This window comes from Bombus impatiens, unplaced genomic scaffold (genome assembly GCF_000188095.3).
Source record: "Bombus impatiens unplaced genomic scaffold, BIMP_2.2 scf_0054, whole genome shotgun sequence".
Lineage (NCBI taxonomy): Eukaryota > Metazoa > Arthropoda > Insecta > Hymenoptera > Apidae > Bombus > Bombus impatiens.
The window spans coordinates 241,430-259,617 of NT_176473.1; the positions used below are offsets into that span (position 1 = coordinate 241,430).

Sequence of the window (18,188 nt, forward strand, 5' to 3'; positions counted from 1 at the left end):
GAATAGTATATATATCTACTTTCCTTGTACTTGTACCGATTGAGTACAATTTGACTACGGGTTTCTCGAGTCGATCGAGCGCCTTTCGAATTTAATAGCCCGAGAACCGTTTGGTGTGTGGACGGTGTCCATATACACAAAGTGCATATTAAGGTGCAATTCGCTTTGAAAGCGACATCCGCGTGATGCGTTCGTCCACAGGACGCTTTACATGGAAAATTAAATATGCGCGACGAGTTACGAAGGACGATGACCCGAATTAACTAAACTCGAAGCTGCTGCTGTGCGCCGCGCTTGTTCCTCTCCCGGTGTTTATTTAAGCTGCAGTGGTGTAGCCTCGCTTGATTCCTGTCTAGCCAGGCAACAGCGACCAAACCAAGCTGCTATACAGTCACTTTGATTCGCGCAACGAAAGTTCTTCGCTCGTTCCTTCGTAACCATGCTATTGGCCATACCAATATACACCTACCATGTGTACAGTACTCTGCAAAAATATTCTTACACCATTTAACAAATACAAATCTTTTGTTTTCTTTCATGAATGAATGATAATATACTTTTACGATACACTTTAATTCTGTTCTTATTTATAAAGAAGCATTTACCCAAAAATTTCCTAGAAGTAATTCCCTAGAAAGTTGTTAGTTAATTTTATGTAATTAATTTTGTGTATGAGCTTTTTCTGCCTCAATAACAAAAGTTCTTTTAGGTTCATATTATTTATTATCTTGTGTTTGATGTTAAGATATTTACACTATTGTACCAATTTTGCTTTTTTACGAGGAAGTGTTTCCGTGATATTAATACAAGGACTACCAGACTGCTCGAAATTCGCAATTCTTTATAGAAATTTTATAATGTACTACGATGCATCTATAATTTGTAGTTTTATATTATATTTTTTTTATAAATTCTTCATCTTGATTTCCTTGATACTAGTCCCGTAGTTCTAGTCTTAAACTTGGACGTCCACCGAACAAAGCAAAATATACGCGTTGAGTAACACGATACCGATATTTTAGGTATTCGTGTATTATGTATAAAAGAAGTTCCACGGAATACATACTCCCGAATAAAAGCACTACCTGTAATGATCGTTTCTCTAATCGTTATACACAGTTATTTAAATTTTCTAAAAGTGGGATTTCCAGTATAATTATGACTAATTAGTGGCTTGTTGTTATTATCTGTCCGTAACGCGTTACGCTTCGATATAGCCAATTTTTTAAGTCTTTTTTAATTCTGTTATAGTCGTTGAATATTTCAAGCAAGCAAACGCATCGAATTTTCTGTTTCCATGAACGCGTCCTCCGTAGACCTGTTGGACGACGCTTTTGTGTACGTTTACAGCTGATTGGGCTGTCAGCTGGGCTGCGCGCGATAGAACCATCTAGCAGGCTGGCCAACGCATGTTCCAGAACGCTCCGAGGGGGTCTTGTTTTTCTCTTGCTTTTTTTCTTCTTCTGTCATTTCCCAGCAGAGGCTCTGCTCGCTGGCGACCACGCCAGTCAGGGCAATGCCTCTTACAATCTTTAAACTTATCCCTGGTGAGTCGCTAGCGGTTGGGATAAGGTGAGGGGTTATATTCGACGCGTTTACGTTATACATGTACGCAAGCGTAAACCCTCGCCTATACTGGATGGGTATTATAAGTTTTGCCGGCCAAACTTTTTGAGTAAGTTTTACGAATATAAATAAGAAAAATAAAATACTGTATAAACAGTGGTCTTTTATAGTTGTATTAAGAATATGATGTATGAGAGGAACAGTATTTTAGTCTGTAAAGTTGTAATTAGGTCTCATATTATTAGACTTGCATAGAGAATTTCGTAAGAAAAATTATATTAAGTAAGTTGATACGAAAAATTCATTGAAACGAAATAGAGTTGACAAATAAACTTTATTATTCTTATTGTTACGTGTAATAGTTACCTGAAGTTTTTTATCGCTATCTTCCTATCTTTCTTATAACTTTTTAATAATTAACAATAAATTGTCGAACGACAGTTATTTATGTAACATTCTTTTCTGATCTATATTTATCAAATATACCGAAAAAGTATAACCGAAAACAATTGTGACAGTTTTATAAGGATCTATAAATAACGTCCAGTTTCGGTTTTCTTTTTATACGCTATTTTTACGCGTATTCTGCTAAATATGCTAAATATGCTGCTTTTCTGCTAAATATGCGTGCTAAAATTACTATATTGCCAAATGTTTGGCGGTGATTGTACTTAATTATAATCGTTCTCGTACGTGAAAGAAAATCTTGCAACATCGGGTAAAGTTACGAACGACCTTTAATTCCAGGAACTTATTTCTAGTTAGTCATAATAGCTGGTAAAACGTGACAAACTACACGAAGATTCCCATTCATAATTCGTACAGTTATACGACACAAGTAAACTTCCGTTAGAAACGTTCTTTATTACCGAACTATAAACTAACGCACATATTATTTTCTTCACACGCACTTGATTAAACTCGGCTCTCATGGTAGTGGGGCTCGGCGGGCTTGCGATCAAAAACCTCGCTATCATTTATCACTCTACCGCTGCGCTGGTTCGTTGTACGTGCGTGACCTACGCAACTTGACTTCGCTTTTTTTTTTTTCAAATCGTTCTCTCATTTTTTTTTTGCATTGTAACGATTGTACAACAGAAGATTGCGAGTTTACGTAATTAAAAAAAAAAAGTCAAACTGAAGACTTAGGATATAGCAATTCTAATGTGTATTTAAAAAAACATTATTTCTTTTTTTCAAAGCGATCAGACGAACGGATTAGATCACGATACTGGCTTTTTTCTACTGATTCCAACGCGATGCTTCGTTACAGATTGGATTATATTCTTTATCTGGAACATATATTCCGGATTGTATTTGAAGTCCTTGCCACGCGCCATTGGTCTGCTTGTCCGGTGGCCATTGCTTGGAATAATAGGGACACGGATAAATACGAAGTCCATTCACTGTTTCACGCATATAATTGAAACGTTTCAAATCGAACGTTCGCTACGATAGATATCGGAAACAATGGGTTACGCTTGATTGTGACATGTACCTGGAACATGTCATCTTTACACGAAATTTAAGTTCGCGGCTATTCCAAGTATCGATAAAATGATACCCGCATATCTCCCCTTGCTTATTCTTTTTATTTCTCTCCTAATGTATTTACGAGGTAAATAAGAAGGAAAGAAAGACGCAGTGTTTTCGTCGCTCTCACGTAGTGCATCGCCGTTTTTGTTTGATTTTACTCATAGTTGACGAGCCAATAGTCGAAGCCGTACATACTATACGTAAATATAACCACGGATATGTATATGTTTACTCGAGTCTGGAATACATACAGATATATATGTAGATACAAGGAAGGAGGAGTTTAGGGGGAACAAGAATGAAAGAAAACGCTGACCACCAACAACGAGCTCTAATAGAAAAGAGGCTATTCGCTTTGTGCTCATCGATTTGATAATGTAGTACTTGTCTTTCGTAATACGTTTTAGAAAGCTAGTCGAAATGCTGGAATTTGAGGTTTAGATTTCCTATTATCATGGTTATCTCGGTTCGTCGAACGTTGTCAGTACGCGCGGATCACTAATTATGTTCAACGAGTCGTCGCGATGAAATGTAAATCTGCACGGCAAAAAAGCCAGCTGGGTTATTGAATCGTCGTTCAACGATTTGCTCGGAAGTATGATTCATTCGTACTCGTGCATACGCTTGTCCAACGCACCGCCACATATACGCTACGCAATTCGTGAGTTTTCCTTTTGTATTATTTACCATGAATCAGTAGCCGTACTTAGTTAGGTTTATATATTTACGTTCACGTGTTTGTTCTCCCCACCATTTTTTGTTTTCATAGAACAAAACTCCGGCATTTAGGATATTAAGGATTTACTTTTATGGTTGTCTGGCTTAGGATTACGTGTATTCCTGGTATTGAGCCTACCTTGCTAACCGGTCACATTTAGTCCTGATTTATGGCCAATTAGCCATTCAATTTTCATAAATCTTAACGTAACGATAAGAGCGAAATTTTTTTAACAAAATCTTTTATTTCAAACGTAAAAGATCTCGCCAGTAGCTTCAACGCGATTGGAAAAAAAATATTCGCAGCAACGCATTCACTCTTATCGCCGTCCGTTTCTTCCTTCGCGTGGTGTGCATGGCACCGTTATATTGTATATAATTACTCGTTGCTCTTGCATGCAATCTTGCTCGTGGTTCAACAATCTTGGCGCTTTTAGACGTCCGCGCGAATTATTTATAAAACGATCGTGCACCTTGCTCAACGAAAGAGTTATCTGTATGCTAAGCGAGAACACGCCGTTGCTCGTCGTTCAGTCCCGCCACGCCGCGGCGTGTAATGTAAAACTTGTTGCGAAGAAAACGCGCGCAACGCGACGTCTTTAGAGTCATTGTTCTCTCTCTCTCTCTTTCTTTTCCTTACTCGTGGGGGAAATACACGGATGTATGAATATACGCACTAGACGATCGCGTGTGAGCTTGTTCCTCCCGTTGCGGATGTCTGCTTGAAATTTTTCGGTTGCTGCGTGCACGAAATATCTTCGAATATTTTGGTTCCTAGTCGCGATCTTACGTTTACCATAACATGGATCGATAGCGTTCTCTCGGTAAGTAACGTGTTCAGGAACAAAGAAACAAATCCGCGGTCACTTTCCGTAGAAATAACTGGCCGAATGATATCTGGATTGCATTACCTTTCTCACTTTATATCGGACCGCAACGTGTCTACCGTCGATTATTTTAGCTTAGCATCGAAATAGAATTTAATAGAATGTGTTTCTTTCTCAGGTTTCCGATATGAAGTTTAAAGATGTTTTGTGAATTGGGCTAATGGAAATGATCAAAGTATTGAGAAATTGATGAAATCAAATTTTCTTTTTTATGGAAATGTTTATTGCTTACAATGCACTGTCGGATTCTTATCTCTATTCGAGAGGTCTGCGTGATTTATTAAAGCCATATCTTCCTGTGCATTCGATGGAAGACAAGGGAGAAGAGATATCGTCGTTGCACGACGACTAAAGGGAACGTAAGTCGACGATGTTTCTTACGAACTATCTGCATAAAGGCGTCGTGTTGGAATAAAATTGAAATACTTAGGAAAAATAACGATAAAATGGTATTCTTCCTACTTAATATTTACATATACGTTTCTTGTTAAATCGTAGCATACGAAATTCTGTCAGGGCTCAATGTTTACATCGTATTATCAGCGAGAGATATTTTGATCGTCGCGTAAAACGTGTTAAATCCATGTTGACGAGATAAAGAGGGAAACGACGCAACGTCACTCGTTTCCTTATCACTAATGTTTTTGTTTATGGTGCACTTGGTATTCCAAGTGCGTACATTCGCTATTTACACTTAGCCGGAGATCAACAGCTTTTTGGGACCCACGTACCTCGCGCTTGTAACATTGCGTATCTTTGTAGAAAAAGTATAATACCCAATCTCCTTGTTTTTACTTCTCATTTGCTTTTTATTTTTTCACGTTCGTTTCTATACAATATATTGCTAGTCGCGCATAGTATTTATTCGTATCCAAACGGTGATCTTTTTACGCTCACGTACGTTACGTGTCGTCTATCTTCAGTTTTTATAGCGAGATACGAACTGTGAAATTCGAATGCGGAGACTATACATGCACATTTAATGCACATACCTGAATCGACTCAGAACGTAAACGTCGTAAATATTCGATTTTGCTGTTACGTTTCTTTTCTCCGTGTCCTTATTCTGAATTAAGTGTACATCCATTGACACCGAACCTTCTCGTTGAAATTTTCCGACCTTTTATCAAGCGAAGATTTGAACCCTAGTCAATGTTCGAGCATGTTGATTTTTCTAAACGTACGGCATTATCGCGTTACGAACGTTTGCTCAATTCTACGTGTACATTTGTGTTGTTTATCTTCTGCTGAGTAAATTCATCGATAATAAATATCTTTTTTCAGACAGGAAGTAGCACCTCGAACTTCTACTTTTTTTTATCAATGCAGTTAAAAAACTTGTTTTTCAGGAAAAGGTCAGTTTTGTAAAGATCAGGAGACTTTGCTACGTTGTATTCTAGAGTAAACAGATTGTGCAAAACGTAAACATTATCGTGTGTGAGCTACTTGGCAAATGTTTGTAAAAACTGCGATCCTTCGCTGTTTTCCTTTTTATTTTTTTTTCTGTGGGTCTGTTATCACGAAAGACGTTGATCTACGTCGTCTCTGCATGTAATCCAAGTTAAGGCCGTATCACCGTGTACCGCCTTGCATGTGATATGCAATAGAAAACATTTTGTCAATACACGCGATGACGCGCGGAGTCGTGACTGTATTGCATGACCCGCGATGCGTGTTCCGTCGATCGTGGGTCAAACACGTGATTGCCTTCTCGCGAACGCCACTGTTCACGATCATCTATTTAACCCTTTTCCGTATAGGGTTAGTCGTTGAAGAGAGTTATCGATTATCGCGCGTGACATATCGAACTGCAACGTAGCGCGTCTTTCATCCTTTTTTTACATCATGGAGATTATCGATATGTCGTTTATCGCTGTAGTCGATCACGATCGTATCCTCAGTTGTGTGTGTGTGCATGTGTGTGTGTGTATATATATATATGTATATACGTCAATAAAGTTGCGAACTCGAAATGAAATCCGACAGGAACGAAATGAAATTATTACGAAATGAAATTGTACGACTACACACACGTACATATGTAATTGACCGACACTATAGTTATCATGTAGAATGTGAAGACTTACCTTGTGAATCAAGAATAACTAATATTTTTATCGAAATATACGATCATCTGTATTCTTAGAGAATATTCTATTATGCGCTTGAAATATGTTTTCGACGCTTCTGTAGCCACTCGTCATTTTAAACGACAACTTATAAATGGCGCCACTTAAACGATGGACAACATTCTATGAATACAAAAAGAATACATGAAATATACATAAAATATGCAAAGAATATACATACGTACCTAGACATGTACGTGATTCGTTCATGGAACACTTTCTTCCTCATGTGAATTATCGGTCGCGTGTAGATTCTCGATTATGTCACGGAAATTCTTTATCGATGCAGTCGATAGTCTTTGTCGGAAGAATGCTCGTTTCTTGGTTTTACGCCGTATCAAATATAAGAGCCTGATAATTTTCAACCCATGCGATTAATGGCTCACTAAATGGCATCGTGATACGTGTGCAACATATTTGCATGGATTGCCGTTGTCCACGTTATAACGTAACGATTGTTTTATACATATTTGGTATCGATACGATAATTCTACTGCGAATTAGTCGGCGTGAAAATGTTCGAACAGTAAAAAAAAAAATGAGGAATTGTAGTCAATTCGTATGGAACTCGTACGTTCGACCTCTAGTGGAAATTAGAGCGTATTTACTAGCACTTTTTAAGCTGCTTATATCAACTTTATTATACTAACCTTACCTGTTATATCGAGTTAGCGAAAGGTTAAGGGGAAGCCTATTATGTTATATCGTGTACTAGCTCTTAGTCTATGGTGTAGCCATCTAGAACTCGATAGAAGTATCAAAATTTCCAAACAAATACGTACATTCGGTTCACCGAAGAGTTTAGATGGCTGGCCGAGCATGAAATCGATTAAAATTGATTTCTGGTTAGACGGCTACGGTACACGAACGCAAGGTTCGCCGAGGTCCTTGAAACAGGTGCTACGCGACTCCTCGCGAACTTCGATAGTTTCAGCTTAATCTACCCGATAGTGATTTCGCTGTAACAGCATCCCGAATAATCGCGCGCTTGTCACGTGTTTGTATTGGGTTACCACATGATGCGTGTGGTATGTGTTGGCTCCGTTGAATGAAGTTTAGTCGAAGATGGCCGCAACTCCTTATTCAATGGAGCCGAGAACAATAATACGTGGAACGTGGAGGATTGTACCTCGACATCGGGACCAAATTAGAATCGGCAAGAATTTTTGTATCGTTGGCCGTCAGCCATGTGTCCATGTGCTTTTATTACGACGGTTGTCACATTTCTACTAGATTGAAACAATTTTGTGCGTCGTCGTACGCGTATGTGTGTGCGAGAACGATCATTAACATAAGTGTTATTTAACGACGCTTCATGAATCTTTACGATCGTTTCAATTTACGATTCTGATAGAGTAGTTCATTCGGTGCCATTTGGGATGCTGGTCAATATGAATCGAACATCTACGCCAACAGTGGCAAAACGATCGGTTCGGTTTAGTTCGGTTGTCGGTTTCAATTGGGAAGAATAAATGAACATCGCGCCGTTTTCAACGTTCATGGTCGATGTTAACTCCTTGCTCTATGACTTTTTTAGTACATAGTTATTTGAGCGAGCATTCAGTTATTTAGTTAATCGTTGATGCAACATCATATTCTACATAATATTTATTTAGTCGTAAGAAACTGAAATTAGAGTTCAAATTAGATTTCTTTACGAATGTAATTTTCGATATTATTCGATATTATAAGACAAATGATTGATTATTTCTATTCTAGACACGTGTACATCTGAATAAAAATGATCGAATAATTTTCTAGCGAAAACACCTTCTTCTTTATTTTAAATCCGTGCACGATCGCTCTGTCGGCCGAGAAGTTTAATATTATCGATAGAGTTACCGGTTAAGTTAGAAATGGATAAGTTGGCCGCGCAAACGTGAAATTATCGATGGGAAGAATGCAAGCCTTAACGAAATTTTCCTCTAACCTGATTATCTTTCGCGCCGATAAAATTTCCCGCGGGAAGATTTTGCGATAATGTCGTTGAAAGGTTTTCTTTCATTCTATCTCCTCTATTTATATCGAATGAAAAATCTGCGAAAGTCACTCGACGAACTTTCGATCGAGCAATTAACGATCTAGCTCATTGCAATTGTTATCATTCCACACGTTAGGAGAATGTTTCTTATATGATATTAACGTAGAGATCATCCGAAAGAAAACTTCACGCCTGATTGGAAAAAGCCGATAAGATATACAATATTCATATTGATTGCATTTACCGCTGACTGTTAACCTTTGCAAAAGCGTAATCGGTATTTAATCTAATCATCTGTTTAGATCTTTATTGCGTTTATCTTGACATAATATTGTTTACCATTCTACAAATTGCCTCTTTATTGACCCTGAATGCTCGAAAGAAACGACATTTCTCGATAATTCCACGATGTATATCAAGCTTTAAGTCTTTTTTTGCCTCTCGTGATCTTCTAAGCGTATTAGATTCGTGTAAGACACATTTACACGGAATGCGTGTAAAAACACGTTCATAAATATGCACGTTTGTAACTAATACTTGAAGCGGCATATGAATTTAAAATCGAAGCAGAAATCAAAGGATATACAAGGTAGGACGTAAAATTTCTGTTTCATCGTTTCAGCTTTCGAAACATAAAGCATATGCGTCGTTCAATTCCCGATAAACGTTCGGTGTATCGCATAAAAATGGTTATTTCGTTTTATCTAATGTCTACGGATGTCCTGAAATTCTGGTGTCGATATCTGTCTTTAGTATCAGAAGAATCCAATCGTTTATCTTATCATCCTACCGAATATCGTAAGGTTTCTGTCGCTCGATCAAAACACGACCGAAACATAAACGTCCAAATGGTTTTCTACGTTCCTTCGATTTCATAAAATTCCATCCTTTGTCTTTAGTATCGGAACAAGGTGAACGGAAACATGACCATTTTTAAAAATAAGTTTCATTGTCTGTAAACATCATGAGTTACTGTTATGACTCACTCACGCGGTCTGAAACGTGTGTGCGACTGTTCGCAACTTCGCAACTAGAAGTTGTTCGCTGCGCAACTCAGTTTTCGAGAGCGAACTGTACGCTTTAGGGTTACGCAGTTTGCACCGCACGACATCTGTTCCACGTGTTTCCCTATTGCACGCTTCGTCTGTAGTAAGTACATAACACGCATCATATATCAACAGCAGGTGAAGAAAAAAGAAAACAAAGCGTCTATCGCGGGTAGAAACGGGCTTTCACTGGATTCTTCGTGTCTTATTCATTGGCGAGGTAGGCTCACGCGGCGCACGCCGTCTGCACCGGCATGGCACGGGGAAAAAAAGGATGACAAGAAAATCGGAAATTCCGAGGATGCGCCGGCGACGGGTAGCAATGACCTTGGGTCGTGTATTGACTCGGTGTTCCATCTCTTTGTTCCCAACAATTCGTCGGGAAACTTCTTTCTTGCGGTACGGCCTCTCTGCGGATTCATAGTCCGCGGCCATCGAACCGCGCCACCATTCTATACAGTTGTTCTTTATCGTCACTGTATTCAAGGATGCTCGAGGAGATGCCTAAGAAATTTTTTAACCTAACCTGAGAAGCGTCTTTTATTATATCTTACGTTATATTATATCTTACGTTATATTTGAACGTATTACGTTTCTATTCGTGTTTTTATTCAAGAGTTTCTGCGCTGTTTTGCACGATTCAGTTAATATTGTTAACAAAAGATTATAAGCTACAAGTTATCATATATTAATCATTGTCCTCGTAATTTGTTAGTCTATAGCGTCTATAGAGTGTATAGAAACTATAATATAATTATAATTTTTATAATTCATATTCTTAATATATGAAATAATTACTACTGCGTCGTTCCATTAGATAACTTTATGCATTTAGATATGAAACTACGTTTCAAGCTTAAACCTAGCAGATAATCGTTCGCAAACGCGAATTCGTATCTTTAAATGCAACACACGCGAACCGATAACGGTTTTACGTATTTGTGAATGAAAGTAACGTGTGCTTTTAGTCTGTCAGACCGATCGGTGCCTTGTCGACATTCAAAATAAAATATCAATCAAATTATTGTATCGATTTACTTTTCGATAGATTAAAATCGTCTTGAAGCTTTATTCTCTTTCAAACTGTTCCGTTTCAAATATGCTAATTTCAATTAGTACAGAAACGAGTTTAAACATACAGAAAGTAACATTAGTTTCAAGAAATTGAACAGATGTATAATTTGTTTTAATTACGTCGCATTCTTTTCCTTTTTTTATGGTCTTTAGAGCGACTCTCACGTGTCAGAAATAATACAGCAGGAAGTGTGTCCGGCGATTGTGTCACACAGGCTGTTAATTCCGCGCGCTGCCATAAGCCTGAAAAGTGAAGTACATAGTACCGTTATCGCAAGGCCACGACGAATCATTGTTTCGATTGATTCAAGCTGAGAAAGAAAGAGAACGAGGAGGACGGAAAGAAAGAGAAAGAGAGGGAACGTAGGCGAAGAAAAGGACGCGACGAAGAAGGATTGAAGAAGGAAAAAAGAGGAAGGAGAGGAGGATACGGGTTAAAGCCGCAGAAAGCGTCTGGCTCTCTAAATCCAAATAAGAGGTTACCGTTCTTTCATTCTTATAAAGCAGGAACACCTCGCTAGGTCTAACAAAACAAAAGCTCTCTTATTTTTATATGTACGTACGCCACTATATGTGTGTGTGTGTGTGTGTGTGTGTCTTTCTCAATACAATATGGAAACGAGATGATCATAATTACGATGCACTTCTCATTCATATTAATGAACGATGCTACATTTTATTTCGAGGCCTTGAACTGAATCACAGCGTTGTCGTTATTCTTAGTTTTTTCTCTCTCCATCTTTAACATAATTAATTTTGGGTAATGGGCGCTGGAGAAAACGAAGATCGCGTCCCGCTTCGAGATTTTTCTTTTCGAGAAGGCTTCGACGATGCATCTATATCGATATTTCTCATCGGTGCTTGATATACTTATATCGATAGAAATCGTTTTCTTTCAAGATTGCCTGAAGCACAATTTACATTGACGTTTCAAACCAAAATGCTACGCTTTTGTTTCAGTATCTTTAGCAGATAAATATGAAAGAAACTTGACGATTCTGACGATGAGTACAGCGGCCTTCAGACAGCTCAAGGTCACAGTAAGGTACAACAGGATACAGTTGCATTTAAGAACCACGGGCATATATAACCCCTGAGTGCCTCCGCCGCGGGACGCATCGTTCGTTAAACATCCTTGACTTGGAATTTGGAAATGATTTTCACAAAATTACTTTTCTATCCAAGGTCACTGTATTTTCTATAGACATTTTACAAACCTCGTTCAACCGTTTACCTAAAAGGATCTTTTTTAAATTTCTACTAAACCAAAGTTTCTGGTTAAAGTCGTACAAATGCTATTCATAAAATCCCTTCCTTTTCAACATTTTTAACGTTTTCTCTCTGCAAATGATTCTCATATTAAGATCGTGTGATCTCAAAAAGAAAGAAAAAACATTGTACAGAAACAGGTTGGAAGCGTGAACGTTTAACAAGAAGAGAGACTGGCCCGTGCTTCCTCGATCCTTATAAAGAAGTCTTTCTTTAGGTGCATCATAATAAAGACCTTGTCTCCTTTCTTTGTTTGAACACACGCCAGCACGTGGCGTAGCCGGTCGCTCGATATGGAGCGTACATCAATGCTATTGCGCTTCAAAATGTTCAAGCAGTTTCGCTGTTCCGCCGCTGTGCGCGCGTATACATTTCTTATTTTCATATATGCGGTGCACCATACGTTATCTATTCTTTTTCTGCTTTTCTCTTTATCTTACCGACGCGATGCGGCGACCGTATTGAGATTTTTCCTCTCCCTCCTTTGCTTCTTCTTCTTCTTCTCAGCTGTTGGTTTTCCATAGTACACTCTAATAGTAAGCCACAGCGCGCGGTTTAACGTGCTTGGAGCCAGAGCACGCACGTTATTTAACAGGCCGTTATAAATAACTCGGAACTGATAGTTGTGGGATAAATATACATGATAGCGAGTAAATAGCGTGTAGAGCGTACAACGTAACGAGAACGCGGATCCCGAAGAAGACGCTTAGAAGCCGATGTTTGTTTCATTTTTAATGCCCAAACGAATGTAATTTTAGTCCATTTCGCACGTGACTGTCTTTGTTTACTCAACTCGAATATATAGCAATATTTTACCTTAAGATGTTACGGCTATTAGAGACCTTTCGTCTTTCATCCTTTTTCTCTTTTTATTTTCTTTCTTCCAGAAGAAAGCGCTATCCGTTTTCATGTATTTCAACTTTTACGGATATTAGTTTCCTTTTATCTTTAATAAAATCTCGATGATCCTATTCAAATAGATGTCATCTGTTCGTGGTAGAGATTAATGATATCGGATTGAACGCATTGCGTTAGTTAGATCACGCGGCTATCCCTGAACAGTGGCATACAACGCGTGTCGTCATCGTAGATGTTATAAGCGCGTAATTTTAAGTTGCACAACACACGGTCGGTCTTATAACTCTCCGTAATAAGAATTGCTATGATTAGAGATACAAAGAGAAGAGCGGCGAGTATATATTGACTACTAATAATGATGTTTATCGACAGGTGTCCCCGAACCGGCGCTGTCTGAACCAGCTCAACAGCTGATCGGAGTACGAAGCGGCGGTGAACGGGGCCACTATTGCACCACCACCCCGCGATTGGAAAAAATTTGATATATTAATCGATCACTGGTTAACGGCCGGACGTTTCCACGAACGAAAAAAGAGGAAGGACGAGACCAAGGTCGAGAAATAGGAGCGAGGCGTCTGGACACTTGATAAGAAAAAGAAGAAGACAAATTAACGACGAAGACGACGACGACGACGACGACGGCGACGACGGCGACGACGACGACGACGACGACGACGGCGACAACGACGGTGACAGCGATCACCCTGCATTTGTTTCACGGTGAGTTTAACGAAAGTTTAAATAATTGATTCGGTATAATTGATCAAATGCAAAAGGGGATAAAGGTGATAAAAGTGAAGACTTTGAAGAGAAAAGTGCATAAGCTGATTGAGTGAAAAGAAATGAAATAAGGTGTAAATTTTCGAAATTTTAGTAAAAATAGTTTGATCTTTGTGTGACATCCCTGTTTAAGTACTTGCTGATAGGACTAAAGTGGGGAGACACGTAATCGACATACAGTCCGAAGGAGAAATAATGAGAGAGAAGTAAACTGAGAGAGATAAAAAGAGAAAGAATAAGTGGGGATGAGGAAGAGGTGAGAAAGGAAAAAATCGGGAGAATGAAGGAACAGGTGAGGGGTGGGCAGAGAAGTAGGAGTAGGAGTAAAACTCAGGGGGAGAAGAGGGGGAAAGGGCTGGTGTAGGGGTCGAAAGGAGGTGGACGAAGGGGAATGGGAAAACGCATACAGGGCTGTTCAGAGTAACATGGAGCGCATCGCGGGCGCAGCGAGAGAGGATATTGACATTTTCGGTCGAGGGGCGCGCATTCGTAGAAGAAGGGGTAGTGGGTAACGGGGCAGTCGCCTCTTTTACCCGATCCTGCAGTATCCATGACTACGCCGTCCGCGAGGATTTCGCGCGAAATACCGGAAATTTCGGACGCGTAATCTTTTATTTTAAATAGTCTGTCAGTGAATTGTCAGGTGTTTTAGATCCTGTTGAACGACGTCAGTCGTTAGGTCGACTATCGCTTATTGTTTGACAGGTGATCGTTTGCGAATCATTTGCTTTCGAAAAGGGTGGATACCGTGATCTCACACCCCGCTACTACGATCGCGGTAGCCCATCCCTTCTTTGATTCCGTCCCTAACCCCTTCTCATCCGTTCGTTTATCTTTCTATCTCCTACTACAGCATATATCCTTTTTGCTTGTTTGGATACGCCATCATGGTCAAAACTTTTCAAGCATACCTGCCCTCGTGTCACCGCACTTATTCGTGCATTCACTGCCGTGCTCACCTCGCCAACCACGACGAACTCATCTCTAAGGTGAGCCGTGATAGATCAGGTAACGAACAGACTTCTCGCATTCATTTCCGAGCTCTGTATACATCGACGTATACTTGTGTTGTGCGTGTCTATGCGTCTATATATTCTCTACATATGTGTGCAACTATGCGCAGTCTACTATACAGGCTTTTTCCTTTTGATTGCAGTCCTTCCAGGGCAGTCAAGGTCGTGCCTATCTCTTTAATTCCGTGTAAGTATGCTAATGTCTTCAGAGAGGCGAGATCAAATCGCGATGGAAAGTAGGACGCGTTATTTTACCCGTGAAACTTCTCGTGCTTTCTGTATATTATGCCCGTCTCTCTTCATCTATTCCCGTTGGCCTGTAGCGATACGATAGGCTATTTATGTAAATGATAAAGAATAACGATCGGTCTTCTTGCTGTTTTAGGGTGAATGTAGGCTGTGGTCCTGCGGAAGAGCGAGTTCTGTTAACTGGCCTTCATGCTGTCGCTGATATTTACTGTGAATGTTGTAAGACCACCCTTGGGTGGAAATACGTAAGTTCCCTCTAGAATTTCTAAGAAGACAGCTATACGTGTATTGCACGTAGATCGATCCGGGTATTTGCTAACGACGCTTGGAAATTTTGTAGGAGCATGCGTTCGAGTCGAGTCAAAAGTATAAAGAGGGCAAGTTTATAATCGAGCTTGCTCACATGATCAAGGAGAATGGATGGGAATAGATCGAGTCGAGGGTCACCCGCTGCAAGAGAAACTGGATACTCCCGATACAAACATATACGAGGCCCATCAAAACTTTTCCTGATATAAGAATAATGCCTACAATGTTGTTCTAATCGCAATGTGCGGCCCCCTCCCCTCTGTCAAACCACCAACGAAAGTCTGTGATTTCATTTGTGATTTGTAATCTTAGTAACTTTTTATGTTTCGGACAATTCGACGCTATTTTTCGTTCTTTCCGATCGATTCATCATACAAGCGATGACACCGGCGATCCGCGGCGTCGCGGATCGATCAAACAAGGAAGTATTGTAAAGAGAGAAAGAAAAAAAATTATTTTTCAACAAACCATAAAAAATAGAAGAAAAAGAAAAAGACGGGAAACAAAAAAGGAAGAAAAAACAAATGAATATAGAATATAAGGAAGAAAAAACAGATGATAATGACGTTAGTAAGCTATGGTAAATATGATGACGAAGGTGCCATGGTGGAAATAAAGATGGAGAATCGCTCTGTTCGAACAATGGGGTGCCCTCCTAATTTTAATTCATTATCTTTCTAGACATTTTGCCGTGAATGTCGCAATGATAAATGTTAAAAATTAACGCGCGGGGCACCCCGATTAAAGATCAAGTTTTTTAATCCGTTATTGCACCGGAGCAGCGCAAGTGCCACAGACTTTGCTGGACTGACTGCCTGCCCGCCGCGTCTATCATTGGAATTTCACTGCCGATATTCCTAATATTAATTAAGATGGCTGTGCCGCATCGTAGGCGACGCAGCTGGTAGTTTTTAGAATAGCTTACGAGTATAGCATATTAAAGCCTACGTTATAATATTATAGGACCTCATGGATATAGAAAATAAGGATACCGTAAGAGTAATCACGGGTGTGAAACGGAAGTCGAGAGGAAGAAAGACGGAGTGAATGTCTTACGTGTGCGTGCGTGCGTGCGTGCGTACGCGCGCGCGCGTTGTGCGTGACAGAGACAGAGAGAAAGAGAGAGAGAGAGAGAGAGAGAGAAAGAAGGAAGAAGAAAGGTTTGATTAATCGTGTCGTGTGTATATGTTTGATTTTATGTTCACCATGCCTGCCAAACTGTCTGTTAATCTGCCAGTCGCCATTACTGTTAGTGGAAAAAAAAAGAAAGAAATACCGTATTCTAACATGTTCACGTTTTCGTCGGCTCTGCAAGGTGTGGTATGACTGAACTTTTTTGTTGTGAATAAAAAAAATCATTGATCTGCGCCTTCCTATGCACGCACTATGAGATATATAATATTAAAGCAAGAAAAACGAGAAAAAAAGTTAAAAACGGAACAAATTAATTGCTCATTACTTTTAATATCGATCTCATTTGTAAATATTTAATAGAGTTCAATGACATCGCAGATTCACTATTTTACAAAAGATCGGAATTCCGATATCCGATCCCCCTCTCGAAGCCCAAATGTACGATTGATTTTCATTGGTCATTAAACGAAAAAATTTTACCATGATACTGATTTGTCATTTTCACGCTAAACCAATACATAATGACATAGCGACGTTTTAATACAATTAATTTTCTTTTGGTAGGATATCGTATCTTTGAGACTGCTTGTGTAAGTGAAATGATGTAAACTAATTTTTAGGCGACTTTTGATGTTACCTTCGTTATCTTCTTTAAATTGTAAAACGATTAAAATTGATATCATTTATTTTAGACATAGAGGTCCTAACATTTATGAAATATCGATATTCGGATAGATATTTGGATTTGAAACGATAAAAACAAGTATTTACCGTTCTTTGCGTTCTATATCCAAACGAAGGTAGCAAAATGTGCAGGCGTGAAAAACGTTTAATTCCTATTTTAATAAAAAAGTACATATATAAAGCAAAAGTATAATTGTGACATAAGTGTACAAACAAACAAAATATTGGTCGGTTCTTGTGCTACGTTTCTCTTAGAAGAGCGCAAATTGAATAAGGAGTATAAAAACTAGGTGGGGTCATTATTCAGATATTTAAGAAAACACGAGTCATATGCGTTCGTCGTTTTGAATGCATACATACGAAAGTGCAGTGTACTTGTGTGTATTTAGAAACGTGATGAATGAATGTGCCGGCCTAATTCCTCATGCTGTCTCTTGAAAAGTACTTTTTATATTACTGTGCCGACGTCCCTTTATCCGCACTCACTTTTCCAGTGATCTTGTTAAATTGTCCCCACCAACACTAATTCCGTAGTTCTCAGCCTCCACCACCATCCACCATTTCCACCATTACACAATTTTGCTTTGTAAAACATGTTCATAATAAAAAAAGAAATACAAGGTATTTAATCGAAATCGACTTATTTTATTTCATACGTGATACTCTATTAATTGTACATATGAAATATAATAATTTCATTATTTATATTGACTAATATAGATATTTGACAACTTATTTTAATGTAAGACCTTCCTTGTTCATGTGAAGTTTATAATTTTTTGAAAATAAAGAAATTTAAATTATTTCTGCTGTATATAAAATTAAAATCACGTTCCAGTTTTAACTATTTGTACATCCAAATGTATATAAGTAAGTATATACAGAGATATTAGACGATTATCCTGAACAGCTGAGTTTAAATGTATATTTTGCGTTATGATTGTTGATTGTTTACG

At 38.8% G+C, this 18,188-nt stretch overlaps 1 protein-coding gene across 14 annotated transcripts in view; it reads left to right on the forward strand.

Moving 5' to 3' along the window:
* The window catches only part of LOC100747548 (protein yippee-like 1), a 24,722-nt gene extending 6,855 nt beyond the window's left edge, over positions 1–17,867 (forward strand). For 2 of the 14 annotated variants that reach the window (XM_033324566.1, XM_033324601.1), the window contains exon 4: positions 13,436–13,526. Coding sequence is in view for 4 of the 14 variants with exons in the window: in XM_012393116.3 (XP_012248539.1) it covers positions 4,918–5,033; positions 14,706–14,832; positions 15,000–15,043; positions 15,242–15,350; positions 15,446–15,535 (486 nt within the window). In the remaining 10 variants the exon portion in view is untranslated. Of the gene's footprint in view, positions 1–1,251; positions 1,676–4,491; positions 4,644–4,824; positions 5,066–11,089; positions 11,415–11,896; positions 11,982–13,435; positions 13,753–14,696; positions 14,833–14,999; positions 15,044–15,241; positions 15,351–15,445 lie in introns of those variants that run through there. The other 12 variants (XM_024372194.2, XM_033324614.1, XM_024372196.2 and 9 more) reach the window with 12 other exon arrangements.
* Positions 17,868–18,188: the final 321 nt, after the last annotated feature.